Raw genomic sequence first — 19,848 nt, forward strand, 5'->3', positions numbered from 1 at the left:
CCCCAGGGAAGCAGAAAGACTAAAGGTTAAAGAAAATCCAAAGGCAAGCTACCAAATTGGTATTTCGTCATCATGGGAAGGAGGTATTCTGAAAAATTATACCCATTGGTTGCAGCATGGCAGCTAGCATCTCCTGCTTTAAATGTTGCCCATTTCCCGTTTTCAGTTGCTTTTAATTTTGTCAGTCTCTAAACCATTTGGGCTAAAATTTTCCATGCTGGGTGTCTGCTTCAGGCTGATGTTTTTTAATCATTTCAGCCAAAAGGGTTCAGATTCAGCCATTTCTGAGAACAAACTAGGGGAAAATACATTGTTTTACCCATATTAAAAATTTCCGGTGACCTATTTTTAAAAAAACTCTAGCACACCCCACCCCACCCCTGCTTTGGTGTGGTAGGGACTTGAAATTTGGCTGTGGAGAAAGAGGGCCTCTGTGTCCAAGATGTGCCTTTTGTTGTTTTAGTGAAAATCTGCCAAAATTTGGCCTAGTTCTAAGGCTCAATAGAGATTTGCTAGAGCTTTGCATCTTAATTCCCTAAGATTCTAGCCACATTGAGTATGCTCCAGACAAAGATGGGCTGAGCAGGACTTTCACTGCAGGGACCTGTGGAAAAGCTAGAATGTGGTTGTGTAATTAAAGGCTGTATCATCATGCATATGTACAAGGTGACGAAAATAAGATTGCAAAGGCAACCTTTGTTCTGGTATTTCGTAACTTTTGAGTCCTTGACTTTGCAACCTTAATAATGTTTTAACACAGCTTTTGTGCATATGTGTGTGTGTGTAACGTGTAACATCGGCAACATAATATTTTATAACCCCTTCAAATACGAGAGGGAAATTACACTTGAAGCAATAGTTAAAGGCACTGTCAATATTCTGTAAGTGACACACAGATGGTGCTTTCTTGGTCAGTCCATATCAAGTTTGAACTCTCCTTTAGGAATGTAGGATATGTGCTTCCTTTTCTGTCACTTCCTAAATGAGATGAGATAAGGGATGTGTGTGACAGAGCATGGCCAATGAAGAGAGAGCAAATGCTGACCTCCAAAGCTCAATGCTTTATGGGGCTGATCAGTTCCAGAAATGTGCTGCCTCTTTTGAGATCCATTCAAATTGCAGAGTTCTCTTTCCTGTCTTACTGTCTTGCATGCACATGACGTCTCTCAGCAATTGGAACACTATCTCTGCAATTGGAGCATGATCTCTACAATTAAATCTTTTTCACAGGATCCATAACTGCCATGAAACATTAGAGTAGAATAATGTGTCATACAGAGAGGCATCTCTGGACCTTAAAGTAGTTTGCTAATATCTATCTAAGGCAGTGGTCCCCAACAAACAAATTTTATTTTTTTTTTTTTTTTTTTTTTGGTTTTTTTTTTTTTTTTTTTTACACTCATGCCCTCCTTTTACCCCTGTCGGTGCTCCCCCAGCCAGGAGTGAGGCCATGGCTCTGGGAGAGGGGATGCAGACAGTGGTAAGGAGTCTGAGGCTGGGGCCACAATTTGGGGGTGGGAGTGGACCCTCGGCCTGCAACTGTGGCTGGGCAGCCAGGACCCCAGGCTGAGCTCCCCGGGCAGCCCGGGTGCAGGGCTGGCAGCTGGGACCAGGAGCAGAGCTGCGTGGCGGTCCCTTCCTGCCCCATGTGGGGGCTGGTCTGGACCCCAGATGGGCTCCCCTGAACATTACTCCATGCCCCCCTGGGGGGGGTGCCCCACAGATTGAAGATCTCTGATCTAAGGGCTTTGAGAGCCTCTGATGGGTTTATATAAATGATAAAAGGGCAAGTTTTTCTATTGAGGTAAGATCTAGATTGTTTTTTACAAACCCACTGGACCATACTTTGCATAGGATCTATTTCCAGCAGGCTGTCAAAGATAAATTTAATTGCGATCTAAGGCTATGGTTGCACAGTGATCTTTTAAATTAAGATTAATACTATGTGCTGCACAGAAATGTACCCTTTGCAATGGTCAGAATTGACTGAAATAGGAACAGAAGCTCTTACTGCAGCAGCCAAGGAAGGGGGGTGTATACAAGCCCCAGAGAAGGGGAGCTCCTTCTTATTCTAACCCTTAATCTTTTATATTTATTGCTTTGGATTAAAGTGTAGAGGTTAGAGGTGGAAAAGATCTGTTTAGAGCCAGTCCACCCCTGCTTGCAATGTAGGCTATAGGTGTCAACTTGATCAGGCCTCAGAGTTACACTCCTCAATGTAATAGAGTGGGTAGGGAAAGCTCACCCAGGTTTGAAAAGCCATTGCAATTTTAAGTGTCAGTACAAGGCATGTTATTTTGTCATCTTCCCTTCCAGCTATGTCCAAACAAAACGCAAAGGATTTCCATGAGTGTCTTTATTCCTCTGATAACTAACATGGCTTTTGTCATAAGGGTGTTTCAAGCTATCAGATGACAACCTCAGCACTGAGGCTGGAGAAAGAGCCTGTACACTTTCCTTGTTGAAGAAATCTGGATTCCTCCAGAGGCCTGTTAGAGCCTTTAGAATCCCTCCCCATTTCCTCCCCCTCCATCTTTCCCCATTCCAACCTAGTTTGATGCAGCCACTTTCGTTTTGGATTTGGGGAACTGGGTGGAACTTACTCAAAGGCCATGAACACCACTCCTTAATCAGCTAGAAGAGGTCGCAGCTGAATTCTGCTGACTTGGAGGAAGGAGAGAGGCTGGGACTGGGAATGAAGCCAAGTCTTCCGAAGTGCAATGCAGAGCACTGCCTCGAGGCTGGCTCCAGTTCAATAATGTGACAGAGTGAAATGATTTTGAAATTCATTATATCTGATCCTAGGAATTCTTGAAGGGGAATAAGCCCAATGCTTGGAGAGACAGAAGCCAGCATGCCCCATGCAAGTTTCTCTCTAAAACTGGTATGTACCCAACTGGAAATGAAGGCAAACTGGCATTGATGTTCAGTTCCAGCTTGTTCATTACAAATGATGCATATGTATTATTAATGTTTTCTGGGATTAGATGTTAACCTACAATGCTTCTGGCTCTCATGGTTGCAGAGAAAAGCTTGAAAACATTAACCCTAAATGCTCAACAACCAAAAGGCAAATAAAAAGAACCTAAAATGTATGATTTTTCAAATCTTGTGATTTTTAAACCAATCTCGTGATTTTGTGGAGCTTCCTGGCTCGTGATTTTGTGGAGCTTCCTGGCTCGTGATTTTTGAACACATGGAATCAGCAATACTGGGACACTTGTAAAATAGTCACACAAAAGGGCTCTTTTTAGAAAGGGTGTATGATGTCACTACTGCAGCTTCAGATTCACAAGTGATATGGGCATATTCCTCAAGGGAGACTATATGAGTGTTCTGAGTGAGTTCATCGCAAAACACTGCATTTTGAGCAAAAGTACTGTTCTGATGGGGTCAATGGTCATTTGTCTCTGTTCTTCCCTACAAGCATGGTTCCCACACTGAGCACTCCTTCCAGTGGGTTGTTTGTTCCTAGCAAACAGGGAAAATGCTACTCTCTATACCAATACATCCTGAACAAACATTTTGTAGTTCTAAAGCAACCCATATGTTTTGATGGGTGAAATGACACATTGCAGATATGCTGAAAGGCGTTCCAGGGACAGCAGATAATAATCTGAGAGGGCCTGGGCACGTTTGTCTGGATTGATGAATTTTCATAGCAATTCTACACATGCCTATTTACAACATTAAGCAGAAGTTGTATTAGCCTTATTCTCATTTGGTATTTGTTGAGCACCAACAAAGTGCTCTGTGCTGCACAAGGCACAAATCCAGAGAAAATCCTTGCCTGGGAGAATGAGCTCTGTGTGGCTCCTCCAAAGCTTGTCTCTCTCACCAGCAGAAATTGGTTCAAGAAAAGATATTACCTTGTCTCTCTAATCTACAGACATTCACCAACCTGGCTAATGGGAGTAGATGGGGAATAGTTTAATTTCTTCCTCTAATTGTCAGGAACTCACTCACAAAATAGGTTCTTTCAAAACTAATCATCTAGATGTTTAAAAACCCCTTAAATGACTAGAGCCTGGTGCCACCCTTTAACACCCCCTCTACCCCAGGCATGGATTGATCAGTGTGCCTTTGGGTCACTTGCACAGGGCCCCCAGCTCAGGTGACTCCTGACCACCAGAAAAGCCTCCAAGACAAAGCCTGGAGTGGCGCTGCGACCCCGTGTGCCACATTCCAACACCACTGACATGGACCTGGCCTGGCCGCCCACAGCGGATGGAGGGGTGGCCTCGGGCCTGGCACGTGGCCCCACCACTGCTACTGCAACCAGGCCCCAAAGAGAAGCTCCCAGGCCCCGGCAGAAAGGTGGGGTGCGGGCCTCATTTCCATAGTGCACAGGGCTCCAAACCTCTTGGCACTGCCCTTCCCCCAGCCGCCCAAATGGGCTTTCTGGGGCATCTCAGCTCAGTGAGGGGGTGCGGGGCCTGAGCGCTCCTAGGAGGGGGCTGGTGGGACGCGGCTGCTGCAGTCCGGCAGGGGGCGCCCTCAGCTCACCATCCCGCAGGGCTCGCCCGCAGCCGCGACCTGACACTGGCCGAGCGGCTCCTCCCCGCTGCCGGCAGCGGGAGTCGGCTGGAGCGGCGCGCAGGGGGAGCAGCCGGCAGCATCAGCGCCTGGACACTGCGGCTCCCCAGGGTGAGTAGCGCCCGCCCCGGACCCCGCCGCGAGCCGATCCCGCTCCCTCCGGCCGGTGCCTAGTGCAGTCCTAGTGCTGGGCTGCCTGGCCCCCGCCGAAGCAGCGAGGGTTCGCCCCTGGGTCTCCTTGGCACAGCTCCCCGGGCGGGGGCTGTCCAGCCTGCGTCCCCAGGGCGCCCTGCTCCCCGGGCTGAGAGCGGCGTGGCGGGCTGCCCCTCCGGCCTGGGTCGGCACCTGCTGCTGGGCTTTCTCGCTGGGTGGCTCTGGAGGTGCAGCGGGGCTCAGCCCGCCAGTGCTCCCGCGAGCTTGCTGGCAGCGCAGCGCTGGGCTCGGCTCCTGACCGTCTGCCCTGCCCTGGTCGCGGTGCCTTCCCAGGTACGGGGGGTGAGGCTGGACCCAGGGCAGGGGTGGGGGTGGTTTATCCATCTGGTGCCTTCTCCTGCTTGTGGCTTTTAGGGAGGAAAGGAAATAGGTGACCGGTGGGCTCTGCAGAGGTGCCAGGGGACACTGTGTTGGCTGTGCACGTGGTGCTCCCAGGAATGGGCAATAGCTGACAAAGCCGAGAAAGGAAAAGCATGGGACCTTAACAGGCTGGATTTTATCAAGCCCTTCCTAGAAGGTGGAAGATCATCATAACACCTGTCTCCTATCATCCTGTTAGCTTCCCAAATTAAGAGATTTCAGCTTACAGGATTGGGCTAAAACATCAGCCTAATAATCTCTGCACAGGTGTCACACTTAGAATGCACCTACTATGCCAATATGCTGTAACTCCAGGATATGGCAATGGGTGAAAAATGGATCTGCAGCATGGTAATCCAAAGGGCTGGCCAAAAAAAAAAAAATGTTTTGGTAGTCCATGCATTCTCAGAATGAGCATTATGCAGCTAGGTCCTACTAAAATCCTTCTTGTTCTGGCTTTTGCCCCACTTCACTTATGCCCCTTATAGTTTTCCTCTGTCTTCTTTGGCTTTTTCTCAAATTAGAGGTTTTTCGCTACTTAATTTTCCTTTAAGCAGCCATTGTGGAAAAGCACTTCTGTACAGGTTCATGACATCCTTGCTACTAGATCCCATCTACACTGGACTTCAAACAGAGTTAAGGACCCAAACATAGATGTTGTTCCACCTAGATTTGTTTTTAGCATAGGCTGATGGGCTAGCCAGTGGGGGGTGGGATTAGAACTGTGTTAAAAAGTGTGTTGTAGGCTAGGCTGGTTTAATACACTGGCTTTGTTTCTAACCCATTGGGTGGTGGTGACCTCATTGAGACCTCTTCATAAATTCTACTTGTGTCCTCAGCCTTGTTTGTTTATGACTTGCAGGAATGTGGGGTGGATCCCTTCATTTTTTATTTCCATACAAACAGGGGTAGTAACTATTGGATTGTTGGTATCTGGGACAGTGAGTCAGAAACAGAATATCAGGATGCAGTACAGTGCACACTTGACTGAACACCCTAGGCTGTCTCGCTTTAGGGGAAGATCAAGATCAAAGGAATGAGATTTCCCCATCTAGGGTTGTGATGGCGCCATCCTGGTTTATACATCAGGGATTGAACTGGGGACCTTCACAGATGAAGAGCTAAAGCACGCTAGCTTGGGGTTATAACAGGTTCCTATCATTTACAGACTGGGCACAGAGGGAGACTTGTAACATACTCAGCAGCGGGTTCATGGGCACACGGGTAAAGAGCTTGTCTGAGATGCCCTGACAGTCCTCCAGAGGTGGGCCCAGGCTTCATTTGGCCTTCACTGGTCCATGTGGCCAAAGTTCATAGAGCGTGCAAGCCAAATCTTGTTTGACTTCAGGATAGAAAAATTTAATAGTCAAAATCCCGTGATGTTTATCACTTGTGATAACAAAAGGCTTGAAGGCAGCCTACTCAGGAATAGAGAGGTGGGTTGCAATTCCATGCTTGTCCATTCCAAGACCCATTATGTATCAAGAGCTTTCCCCTGCTGTCTGTCTAGGCATTTATATCCATGCTCATTGCTATGGCATCATCCAAACACCTTAGGATCAGTTACAATGGCAATCCAGGCAATTAGCTTGTCTCTGTTGACCCATAATTAGCTGCAGAGAGGACAGGATAGCCACTCATTGCTGAAGTGGAAGGGGTTTGAACTGCAGTGTGTGGTCAGCCACCACAGAGCTAAATATCCCAGAGTAACTTGGGAGAATGGAAAGGGGGGTCTCTTGAGAACTAGTGGCAACAATAGGGGTGATTCTAAAACAAGACTTGGTTACATTGAGTTACTGGCACATCTGGAATGTACCATTCAGAGATGTTTGGATAATAAGTAGTAGAAGTGGCTGAAAATTTCCTGACAAAGGTTTTTTTTTATAGAAAAATAGGGGTTTGGTGAAAACTAGATTATTCATGGGAAAACATTTTTGACTTGCAAAAGTTAGAAAACTGGCAAAGTGGAGAAAAACTACTTTTTCACACCTTTTTACTCTTGTATTTAAATAGGTTTTCCCCATTTTCTCTCAGTTTGTTACAGTCTTCCAACCTTTTCCAGTGGAAAAAAGGAGGAAAAATAAATGGAGGTGGAGGAAGCACATAAACACCAAAAACTCAAATGTTACAATCCTATTTCTGGAGTTTAAAAAACCAGAAGTAGATGACATTTGAAATCTAAATGAAATTTTATGTTTATTTCAGTATGTCAGTTTGAAACAATATGTGTTCAGCCCCAAAATTTTGATGAAGATATTTTTCCTGTGAAAAATTCCATGCAGGAAAAATCTAGTTCTAATTGTTGTGGTTGTTTACCATATATAATGTAAAATGAGGCCACAGAAGTAGCTTCTCTGATTTCAGCACTAGGTTCAGAGAGAGACTTCATGTCATGTGTATTTGGGAAAGTGAAATTGTTTGGCAAATAAATGGAGAACATATCCAAGGGAAGAACCTGCACCCTCTGGGGTCAGGCCAAATGATCTAATAGAGTTTAGACATTTTCCAGATCTAATTTCTATCATCCCACTAGGATTGAATGGTTGGCATTTATTATGGATTTATCATGTGCAGGCCAGTCATTACTTGTCACATCCCTAGAATAATTAAGTGACTACAGAAAGAAGCCTTGTCTACATGGGAAAGTTTCCCCAGTTACACAGGATAGTCCTGTGATATAACCCCCTCGTGTCACTTGTTCTGGTATGAGTGCATTGTTCAGTTTAGTTTAAACCCCTTTCCAAGCAACATTAGATAAACTGGAAAATGAGTTGCATACTGGAGTATTAGTGTCTGCCCACCGGGATAATACTCATATAACAATATCTGTTCAAATTCACACCTTATGTTATACAGAAAAAGCTATCCTGTGTGGACAAGGCCTGTTTTATGATATAATAGAACTCATGAATGTAAAATAAAAAAGGCAAGGGATACCTTTTAGTGGTTAGAGCCACTGACTTGCTGGCCATAGGCCAATCACTTAAATTCTCTCCCTTGGTTTTCTCATCTGTAAAATGAGAATAACACCATTCTGACTCACTGAGATATGGAGGCTTATTTGTTTGTAAAGTGTTTTGAATTCCTGAGTTAAAAAGTACTATAATACTCTGAACTAGTATTAAAGCTCCATTACCAATACTGACAGGTTTCAGAGTAACAGCCGTGTTAGTCTGTATTCGTGAGCTGTAGCTCACGAAAGCTCATGCTCAAATAAACTGGTTAGTCTCTAAGGTGCCACAAGTACTCCTTTTCTTATTACCAATACTGATGCTGCTGAATAGAGATTATTCTGCAGATTAAAATCTATTTTTTAAAAGTGTTCCTGGTATTTATTTTAGTTAACGCCTTTTACCTAAATATCAGGACACACGGTGCTACTTGTTGCACAGAAAAGAAAATCTGAAAGAGAATGCATTTATGCACATACAGTGTCCAACAAAACCAGCGGAGAAAAATGAAGAAGGCTACATCCTCTGCTGAGGTCACTGCTGCACATTAGATGCAGCAGAGGTATCTGGATAACCTTTTTCTCACAATAAAATCCTTTCAAACATCAGTAATTGAATCTTAGTTTAAAAGTAGCCCTGATCCAAAGCCCACTGGGAGTCAATAGACTCCCATCAACTTTTAAATGTGCTTTGGATTAGAGCCAAAATGAATAAAATGATCATAGCCCAGTGCATCACGAATGGTTTTTGTGTAGAAGTGCCTAAGAAATATTGGAATAAAAATAGATTGGCAGAAAATACAATAGATTATTTCTGCTTTTCCAGGATATTGTGTATGCCTTGGTGTTTAAATCAACCAAATCTCAGTGCCCAACCCTGATTCAGCTGACTTGGTTTCACTAGTTGACCTAAGGAAAAATTGACCACCTGATTAAAAAAGTATTAAGGTTCTCATCCCTTCTTTGGTTTGATTGTGCTCCAAACCTCTGAATGCATCATAACAAAAATGGCATAATCTAGTTCTCTGAGTATGGGAGAAATCTTCCTAATTTTCTAGAATTACCACAGAATGTCTGGAAATAGTTCTGTTTATGAACAGTAACTGCCACTTGAGAATGGAATATTTCATTCCAAAAGCATTTTAACACCATGAAGGTCATTTTATGCTAGCTCCCCCCCCCACCCCATGCCTCCATATTTGCTAATGACAGGCAATTTGGTTCCTAAGTGTGTGATTTATTTTGGGCTTTTACTACAGTTACAGCTGGGTGAGAGCCAGTGAGGCCTATCTGCAGAAGTAATGTGGAGTGGAGGGTTTTATAGAATAGGCTGTAGTGATAGAATGGGAAACACCAACATATCAAAGATTGTAAGGTTTGTAGGTTGGAGGTTATAAACTCTTTGGAGCAGTTTATAAAATGGAGCTCCGGTCCTAACTGAGACATTTGGATGCTACTACAGTATATAGTACCTGTGGGAAGGCTTGCTGGTTTGACCTTCTGGAAGAAAGATGTGCTTCAAAGATCAACAGAGAAGCTGGTTTCTTTAGTCACTTCAGAAATAGATGAGCAAATTATAAAGCTATAGAAACAAGGAAGCTCTAAACAGCAAGTCTGGGTTTTCTTTTTGTATGTGGCTACCACTGTGATGTGTTCAAATCAGGCAAAACTTCCACTTGATAACCTCAGGGGAGATGAGTAAATGGTCAGTTGGCAGGACCTAGCTGTTTCCCCAGAGGTGTCTTGGGCAGGTTCTTCATTCTTAGAGCAGTATTTTCAACTTCTCCCTCCATGTCACAGTCCCGTGTCTCTTTCAGGGCAATGTTTTTTTTTTTTAGCGTTGTTTGCAGTAATGTTGTTGTTAGGCTTACGTCTTGGATTGTGATAAAGGGAGCAATCAACCTAAGGGAATTACATTCTTTTGACAAGTCTCAGCAGAGTTTAGTACTGTAATAGATAAGTCTCTTCCCAGAAATGCCTTGCCATTAGTTGTGAACTGCTGCACACACTTAGAACTTTCTCCTGAAAAGTGATATGAACATGGTATAAGGGTTGGGTTTTCAAAAGTCCTCAAGTTGCCTTTACTCTGCTCCTATTAACGTCAGGAGGGGCTGAGTTAGGTAAGCACTGAGCACTTCTGAAAATCCAACCTTAACATCTATGAATAAAATATTTTCTCGGAATGGAAGTATGTACTGTTCTGCACTGCATGCCTTACAAGCTTTTTTTTAAGATATCCAACACAAGGTAGTAAACTTGTTTCTTTAAGCCCTAAGCAGAGCTGATCTTAGAACTTTTTTGAGGAGATGAAAGAATTGCCTGAGGGATACACTAGTTTGGGTGAAGCTGCTAGTGAGCTGTTTATTTTCAGCTGGAAGGGAGAGGTTTTTATGCCAGTAGTGGGATTAGATTTGGGGAGAAGAAAACAAAATAGTAAACAATGAACAAAATAACAGATTACTGAACCTTTCAGAATGCTCAACATGTAGCAACGGTAATCAACAAGGGAGATTAAGATCTCTGAAGGTGAATGGAGATGGAAAGGGAGAATAAGAGATAGAAGCCCTTTTTGCTCATCTAGTCCACCCTTGTCAGCAGCACAGAATTGTTCCCTGCTGTATATTTTGCTAGTGCTTTATCCATTCTAGTTTTAAATGTCTTCAGTGTTGGGATTTCCATTGTTTTCCTTGGGTCACTATTTTACAGTGTAGTAGAACCTATCATTATTTGGGAAAGGGTCAAAAGAGGATTTAGGGAACAAATGAGCTGCATTTCAGCATCTCAAACTTGGGAATTGCAGAAAGGCAATTCTGTAGAGCATTTACTAAAATATGAATGGATAATGGACATTAGGCATGGGCATATAACAGGGCAATCATGATCAGTTAGACAGCTGGAGTGCTTATCGTATATTGTTGAAACGGTAAGAAAAGGAAAATGAATGATCACAAAATTCATCTGGATCTCAAAATGCTAAGAAAATGGTATTGTACAAAAGCATGCACAAGATGTTAAATGTAGCATCTAGTAAGAGCTATTGGAATGTATTAAATAGTTATGGAAAAGGCTGGAATAGCAGAGGAGGGTACCAGATACTGGTTCTCTTCCTCCCTTTGCAAGGATCAGTTGAGTTGGACTTTTTAAAAAAGGGATTTGTAATCTTATTTGCATCCCTTCATTTACTGATAAGGTTTTATGAGTGTAAATGTTAGTCATAGTTCACTATTCAGGTTAAGGGTTGATGTGACATTCAGACAGGAATCTTTCCTCTTGAGACTAGGGGTCACTGAGAAGTAATTGTAGGCCCAACATATAAGCTTTGTTAAAACAGGCTTTCAAAAAGCAGTACGTGGCAGTGGGGGGAATGTTTCCTTGATTTTCTTTCTTAGTTTAAATGGAAACACTATCCTTGGAAAGGAATCCCAGTAACCCGCAGTGTTTGTTTCCTAAGTGTAAAAACCTGACAATTCCCTTCTTCTCCCCCCCCACCCCCCCCAGCAAAAAAAGAGTGAGAATAAATTGGCTAGTCTATGCAGTGGAAAAAGCAAACTAACAGCATGAATTGTGATAAGGCAGTTCGATTTGTACAACTCTTTCAGTGCTATGATTTAAGATAGTGTTGGGAACACAGGGAAATCTTTTAAAGGAACATGAGTTTCAATTTGGCAGAGTCCTTTTCAATGGTTTTTCAGTATTTCAAAGCTATTAACACAGTGTCTAAAGACATTACAAGTCTACTAATTTATCTAAATAGCCATGTCTTGTTGCAGCATTTAGATCGAACATAATTTTAAAGGATCAAAATAGGTTTTGATGTGCTTATGCTCCTAGTTCTCCAGTGTGCAAAAGTATTCTAGAGTGAAAGACATTCTTTAAAAAGCTCATAAGAGTTGTACAGAGATACAGAAACTGGGAGTTCCTAATGTATTGCTTGCAAGCATTGGGGCTAATCCACATGGGCAAATGAGAATTGAATTGAGAGGTGTGGTAATCACAGCTGTGCCTGAAATACACAGGGATATTTCTCAGGTGTGCACTAGAATTTCTGTTAGATAAGTTTGGGGTAGTTACATTTTTACTGTAACATTATAAATATTTGTAAGGGATGTACAAACATACTTAAAAATATTGAACTGCATAGTAGCTATAGCATGGGTCCACGACATGAGTATAACCGTGGGGTCCTGTTTACACAGGAAAGACCAAACCATATTGTAAGCTGCTCAGCATGCTCCCATTTTAAAACTTATCCATCTTTACTGTGGGGATGTGCACTGAGGCAGTGATTCTCAACCCTTCCAGACTACTGTAACCCTTTCAGGAGGCTGATTTGTCTTGCATACCCCAAGTTTCCCCTCACTTAAAAACTACTTGCTTCCAAAATCAGACATAAAAATGCAAAAGTGTCACAGCACACTAGTACTGAAAAATTGCTTACTTTCTCTTTTACTGTATATTATAAAATAAATTGCAACCCCCCCCCCCAGGTTGACAAACATTAATATAGTATATAGAGCAGTATAAACAAGTCATTGTATGAAATTTTAGTTTGTACTGACTTCTAGTACTTTTCATGTAGCCTGTTTTAAAACTAGGCAAATAGCTAGATGAGTTGGTGTATCCCTTGGAAGGCCTCTGCTTGCCCCCTGGGGTAAGTGAACCCTTGGTTAAGAATCACTGCCCTAAGGAACAGGGTCCATGATCTTGTACTTCCGCTCAGGAGGTAGCAGTCTCTGAACTAAGTGGACAGGAATGAAAAGCAACATTGTTCACAAAAGAGATCTAGTCGAGGAGTCAGCTTTTGGGGGGTTATTTTTTAAAAATGGAATCCATAGGGCATTCTGACCAGTTTCTAACAACTCCAGTGTCACACTTCGGATCTTGGACCAGATAGCAAGTGTGAAAAATTGGGACAGGATGTGTGTGTGAGGGGGGTAATAGGTGCCTATATAAGACAAAGCCCCGAATATCGGGACTGTTTCTATAAAATCAGGACATCTGATACGCCTGTTTGGGCCTAAATTTTTTCCCCTACTGAGAGTCACTCACATTAGCATTATCCTTTTAATTTTATTATGAAAACTCCTTGGGATAAAACACCTGCTACACAGGAATTTGAATGAATATGAACACTTAAAAAAAAAGTTTTTCAGATAGGCTTTTTAGTTCCTTCTCACACAGCAGCTGCCTCAAAAATGTTGTAATGTAAAATTAAAGCCTAGGAGCTCTGCGTTGGAGAATTCTGTTCTGTATAGGTTCTTACATTGTCCTCATGCCTGTAGCGTCTGATTTCCTTCCAATAGTGTCTTAAATTATGTGAATAAAATCTGTCACTTGTGGTTTGTTCTTTGTGTCATCCTCCGCCCCAAAAATTTGGGAGCCTAAAATGTAATTCCTGTCCACCAGAGCATCCCCCGAATTTGACCCAATACCTCTAGCACAGAAAGTAAGGACTATTCCTCCTAGGCACCCAGCCACTTACTTCTCTTGCTTACCACCCTGTCAGGCCCTGTGATTTATATTACCATAACTTTCCTTTGGGCAAGACACCCTTCAAAATCCATCACTGCTCCTAAAATAGTCAGAGGCAGTCACTACATAGAAATGTGATACGCTCCTGATCCTGAAACCTCCAGTGTCGGGCCCTGCTTCTGCAGATCTCTCAGACACTGTTACCCAGGAAGGGAGCAGGCCTGGGAAATGACCTGATTGTATCTCATGGCTGTGCAGTGCAATAGGTACGCAAGTGCTGAGCTGCCCCTTGCTGCTTTTTCCCCTTGTTTGAAATGACTCATGTTTGAGAGGTGCCTGGAGACCAAATCCCTGTGTTGATCTGCACAGCAGTAGTGCAAGCTTGCCCATGCTGCCCCACCAATGTGCTTCAACACTGACCAACTCAATCAGGAAGAAGGAATTTCAGTTTCCTGGCCCATTCTATCCCTGAGCCTCTCTGCTGAGACTGCCCCACGTGGAGACCAATTGTGCTGATTCTGATGGTGTTTTTTTTCCGTGAGATGGTCACTTAGGGTCCCTGATCTAGCAAAGCAGTTAAGCGTGTGCTTAACTTTATGCATGTGACTTGTCCCATTTAAGTCAATAGGTCTATATCTATGCTTTAAGTTAAGCATGTGCTTAAGCACTTTGTTGGGTGAGGACCCAAAAGCTTGATTCTGCATGGTGCTGTACACTACTGGAAGCCAATAGGAGTGGAGGGTACTCAGCACCACCCAGGATCAGGTCCTGGCAGCTGGACTCACACCACCACATTTATTTCACACAGTCCACAGAACAGCCATCAGCTGATGGTAACTTTGAACGTAATGAGCTGGAACAGTCACAATGAAGTGTGTTTTTAATGATTTCTTTGTTTACTGTGGTTGAGCTTGTGCTACTCTTAAACTGCACAATTAATTTACCATCTTTGTATTTTATATTCCAGTCACATTATCTAGGTGCATCAATGAGGAGTCCAGGGATGGCTGTGTTCAAACAACAGAAGGTGGAAGACGTTTATGAAATTGGGGGAAGAGCTAGGAAGGTTAAGTGCATATAGATGGCACCAACACACTTCAGAGGGTGACAGATTTGCAATATCTTGTAAGAATGAATGAACTATTTAATTGGTGTTCTTCTTGATAAACATAAGAACTGCCATACTGGATCAGATCAATTGTCCATCTAGCCCAGTATCCTGTCTCTGACAGTGGCCAATGTCAGATGCGTCAGAGGGATGAACAGAACTGGGAATTGAGTGATCCATCCTTGTTTTCTAGTCCCTGTCTCTGGCAGTTAGAGGTTTAGGGACACTCAGAGAATGGGGTTGAATCCCTTATCACCTTGGCTAATAGCCATTGTTGGACTTATCCTCCATGAACTTACTCTTTCTTTTTGAACCCAGTTATACTTTTGGCCTTCACAACATCCCATGGCAAGGAGTTCCACAGGTTGACTGTGTTGTGTGAAGAAGTACTTCCTTATGTTTGTTTTAAACCTGCTGCGTAATAATTTAATCAATTGACCCCTAGTTCTAGTGCTATGTGAAGGGATAAATAATGCTTCCTTATTCACTTTCTCCACACCAGTCAAGATTTTATAGACCTCTATCATATCTTCCTGAGTGGTCTTTTTCCAAACTGAACAGTGCCAGATTTTTTAATCTCTCTTCATTCGGAAGCTGTTCTGTATCTCTAATAATTTTTGTTGCCCTTCTCTGCACCTTTTCCAATTCTAATATACCTTTTTTGAGATGGGGTGACCAGAACTGCATGCAATATTTCAGGTGTGTGCATACCATGGATTTATATAGTGGCATTATGATATTTTCTGTTTTATTATCTATCCCTTTCCTAATGGTTCCTAACATAGTTAGCTACACATTGAGCTGATGTTTTCAGAGAACTATCCATAGTGACTCTAAAATCTATTTCTTGAATGATAACAGCTAATTTAGACCCCATCATATTGTATGTATAGTTGGGATTATTTTTTACAATTTGTGGTACTTTTCACTTATCAACATGGAATTTTTTCTGCCATTTTCTTGCCCAGTCACCCAATTTAGTAAGATTCCTTTGTAACTCTTTGCAGTCAACTTGGGCCTTAACTGTCTTGAGTAATTTTGTATTGTCTGCCAATGTTGCTACCTCTTTGTTCACCCACTTTTCTGGATCATTTATGAATAAATTGAACCAGGGTGGATTTGATTTAAATCACTAGTCTGGAAGACTTGATTTAATCATGGATTTCTACATTAAAAGTGCATTCTTGTTGGTTGTTATAACCTTAATAAATATTCTTCACAACTTGGAGATAGATGTAGGTTTCATTTTTAGAAGGTACACACTATACATTTTTAAGTGACTTATTTTGAAAACTTTTCAGATTAGTTTTACAGCTGTATCAGAAAATGAATGATTGTTTGGTTATTTCATTTACCAAAGGTAATTGAAGCAGATATTTATGAAGTCATTGGGAGGTGAACTATCTCCAATTCAACAGGTTTAATCATTAACATTGGAGGATTTCTTGCCATGCTGTATTAGGAGGAGAACATCACCAGACAGACATTTAAATTGTTTTATTTAACTAAAACAACAACATTATGTATTCTGGATTTTTTTCTTCAACAGCAAACATATAACATTTTAACAAAACAAGCATATGAATTTTTGAATTTAGTTAAACATTCAAGTTTTTTAAAATCAGGTTTGTTTTTGTTAAAATTGTTTTGAACTAAAATAGTTAAATGAAATATTTAAAAAAATTAAATCGACTATGTGCGCCAGGTCAACATGAGAAACTTAAAATATTGGCTTCTTGAGCTAACTCAGTCGTCGTCTTGTTCATTTTCCTGTTTGTTCATAATCTGGAAAAGAAAAACAAGCTTTCCTGCTTTTTCAGGTCCCAAATGATTTCTCAGTTTGGAATGACTTAGTCCAAAGGAAGAAAATATTCTTTCTACACCGGCAGAAGAAGCTACTGATGTTAAAAGTGAAATTATCACTTCAAGGGTCTCTGAATCCAAGTGCTTAAATGACTTCCTCCAGTTTACTGGTGTGACTTTCTTTAAAACATCATCAGCAAACATATTTTACTGAATGGTTCTTATTCCCAAACTGGGTCTCTTTTACAGCCTGCTGCCATTATAGATTTTCCCTTCTAGTGAGAGAATGGTACGGTAGATCTCAAATCAATGAAGGCTACACTCAGAAAGACCTCAAGACTTCTGGAATATGCTGCTCAAACAGGTTTCAGAGTAGCAGCCGTGTTAGTCTGTATTTGCAAAAGAAAAGGAGTACTAGTGGCACCTTAGAGACTAACCAATTTTTTTGAGCATAAGCTTCCGTGAGCTACAGCCTCATCTCCTCACTGTATTTTCCACTGAATGCACCTGATGAAGTGAGCTGTAGCTCACGGAAGCTTATGCTCAAATAAATTGGTTAGTCTCTAAGGTGCCACTAGTACTCCTTTTCTTCTTGCTGCTCAAACAGTTTCACTTTTGTTTCTACTCCCTGTGGCTCCCTTCTCACATTATCTTCAGACTTCTTCTTTGTCCAGATCTATTCTGACCCCAACAATCTTCTATTCATTGAACTTTTTGAAACTTTGCACTTTTAGAGAGAGGTAAGGAATTGACTCTGTGTACATAAATTTGCAAAGGGACAATAGGGTTGAGGTCTGTTATTTCTCACCTCTATATATTATTTATTTATTTTAAAACATTTTTGCTGTTAACAAGCATGTTCTCTCTGGAGACACAAATCCGTAGTCTGAGAACTGCAAAACTAAGCATCTCTGTACAGAAGCCCCTGGAACCCCATAAGATTGGGTCCCTAATCCATGAACTATTGGAACTCATTTACAAAACCTTTCTTAAACATTACATGAATATATTGTCTCATACTGTAGAATTAGAATTTATAATGCCTATTCCATGATGAGATATCTTTGAGCTATAATGTATCTTAATTAAAACTATCTTTAGACAGGTTTCTTCCTCAAAAAGCATTTTATAAAAAAAAATCAGATTTTTTTTTAAAATCATTGATTTTTGTCCATTCTGAGTTGAACAGCACAGGTCCCAGATAACTGGTGTTATTCCCAATATATTACAACAGAAACATATTCTTTAGCATAAAATTTATTTTCAGTCTGTAGAAAGTTTCTCTGTTCCAATCCTCCATTTGCTTTCTAACATTTAAAACAATAAAGTGTTGCAAAAATCAAATTTTAAGCTTTAGTAGTTAGCACCCTCATATCACTTGCAGTCTTGAAAGGGCTTTACGGGTATTAACTACCACTGAAGTATTACTACCTTTGAAATCAATGGGACTACTCCCATGCTGATAGTTAAGCATATGCTTAAGTGCTCTGCTGGATTTGGGGACTGAATGAGGCAAGTCTCCTCCACTAAATTTGCACTTTACAGTGCACTGAATGCAGAAGGCCCATACCCATAAAAAGATCACACCTCCAATAATTTTTTAACATGCAGCTAAGTTATCGCCTGCTGGACATCAGGCAGTTGTCTTTGATAAATGGCTGTGCATGTACATACTGTGTTCTTCAAAGGCCCATAAGTTAGTCATATTAAAACTCCTCACTAAGGGCTGTTTCCCTGCTGTCACAGATCCACAGATCAGTGCTATGGCCTCAGCTTTGGAACGGTCTCTAGGAGGAAGCCCTCTGGTGTGCCATGGAACTCACTCTTCCTCCAGGATAAGCCACACGACTTCACCGCCTCCTTAGACTGGACCTCTGGACCTGAAGCACTTCTGCTTCATATTGTGAACTCCAGTCAGTGAGTCCAACAGACCCCTGATGGAGACTTGTAGAGTTTTTAGGGATCAGTGCACCCCTCCAAGCATTTGCAGTGACATTGACACAGCATTATCAAAAGAGCAGGGTTTATTAGTCATCTGGAACACAGCACAGGAAGTCCTTAGGCTAGCATAGAAGAATGAAGATTAAAGCATAGTCCGTTCTATGCTTTAATCTTCATTAAAGCCGAGCCAAGCCAAGCTGAAGTGAACTCCGTTGTTCAAGCTCCATCTCTCTCTGTCTATCTGAGCTTCTTTGTCAGACGCCCTGGTGTGCCTGACTGCTTCCCAAGTCCACGTTAACCCCCACCTCACACCTCTCCAGTCCTTTGTTCTCCAGGTGGGGAAATACTGCTCAGTCTTCTTGCTGACAGGCAGTGAAGTCCATGTCCCTTTGGGTCATTGCTTGCTAAGTGTCTGGGCAATTGGATCTGCCATTGTATTCTCAAGAGGTCCACTGATACGGGGATTAAGGGCCAAACAGGTGGGCAACATCCACACCTCTATCTCCTAGCTTGTCCTAAGAGCAAACAGTCCTTTTCTCCCCACTGGGTAACAATGCAGCATATAGAAGAAACTGAGACACACATAGGGTTCATAAAAATATTACAAAAAATCCCACTTAGTCACACCTGCCAAATCTTTATCTTCACCCCCAGCTATTCCATTGCTCCCATTCTCCTCTCTCAGGGTATGTCTACACTACGGAATAAGGTCGAATTTATGGAAGTCGGTTTTTTAGAAATCGGTTTTATATATTCGAGTGTGTGTGTCCCCACAGAAGTGCATTAAGTGCATTAACTCGGCGGAGTGCTTCCACAGTACCGAGGCTAGAGTCGACTTCCGGAGCGTTGCACTGTGGGTAGCTATCCCACAGTTCCCGCAGTCTCCGCTGCCCATTGGAATTCTGGGTTGAGATCCCAATGCCTGATGGGGCTGAAACATTGTCGCGGGTGGTTCTGGGTACATATCGTTAGTCCCCCCCTTCCCTCCCTCCCTCCGTGAAAGCAAGGGTAGACAATCGTTTCGCGCCTTTTTTCCTGAGTTACCTGTGCGGACGCCATACCACCGCAAGCATGGAGCCCGCTCAGGTAACCGTCACCGTATGTCTCCTGGGTGCTGGCAGACGTGGTTCTGCATTGCTACACAGTAGCAGCAACCCCTTGCCTTCTGGCAGCAGACAGTACAATACGACTGGTAGCCGTCCTCGTCGTGTCCGAGGTGCTCCTGGCCACGTCGGCTGGGAGCGCCTGGGCAGACATGGGCTCAGGGACTAAATTTTTAGTGACTTGACCAGGTCATTCTCTTAAGTCCGGCAGTCAGTCCTATTGAACCGTCTTATGGTGAGCAGGCAGGCAATATGGATTGCTTAGCAGTCCTATTGTACCGTCTTCTGCCGAGCAGCCATGAGATGTGGATGGCATGCAGTCCTTCTGCACCGTCTGCTGCCAGCCAAAGATGTAAAAGATA

The 19,848-nt window shown here is 42.5% G+C and overlaps 1 protein-coding gene across 1 annotated transcript in view; it reads left to right on the plus strand.

The window, feature by feature from the left end:
- The first annotated feature begins 5,099 nt into the window (after positions 1-5,099).
- The window catches only part of DAPK2 (death associated protein kinase 2), an 84,980-nt gene continuing 70,231 nt past the window's right edge, over positions 5,100-19,848 (plus strand). The window contains 3 exon segments of the mRNA XM_037910753.2: positions 5,100-5,266; positions 14,499-14,579; positions 14,581-14,597. Coding sequence (XP_037766681.1) covers positions 14,520-14,579; positions 14,581-14,597 — 77 coding nt within the window. The 5' untranslated portion in view covers positions 5,100-5,266; positions 14,499-14,519.

The sequence above is a fragment of the Chelonia mydas genome, chromosome 10 (genome assembly GCF_015237465.2).
Source record: "Chelonia mydas isolate rCheMyd1 chromosome 10, rCheMyd1.pri.v2, whole genome shotgun sequence".
NCBI lineage: Eukaryota > Metazoa > Chordata > Testudines > Cheloniidae > Chelonia > Chelonia mydas.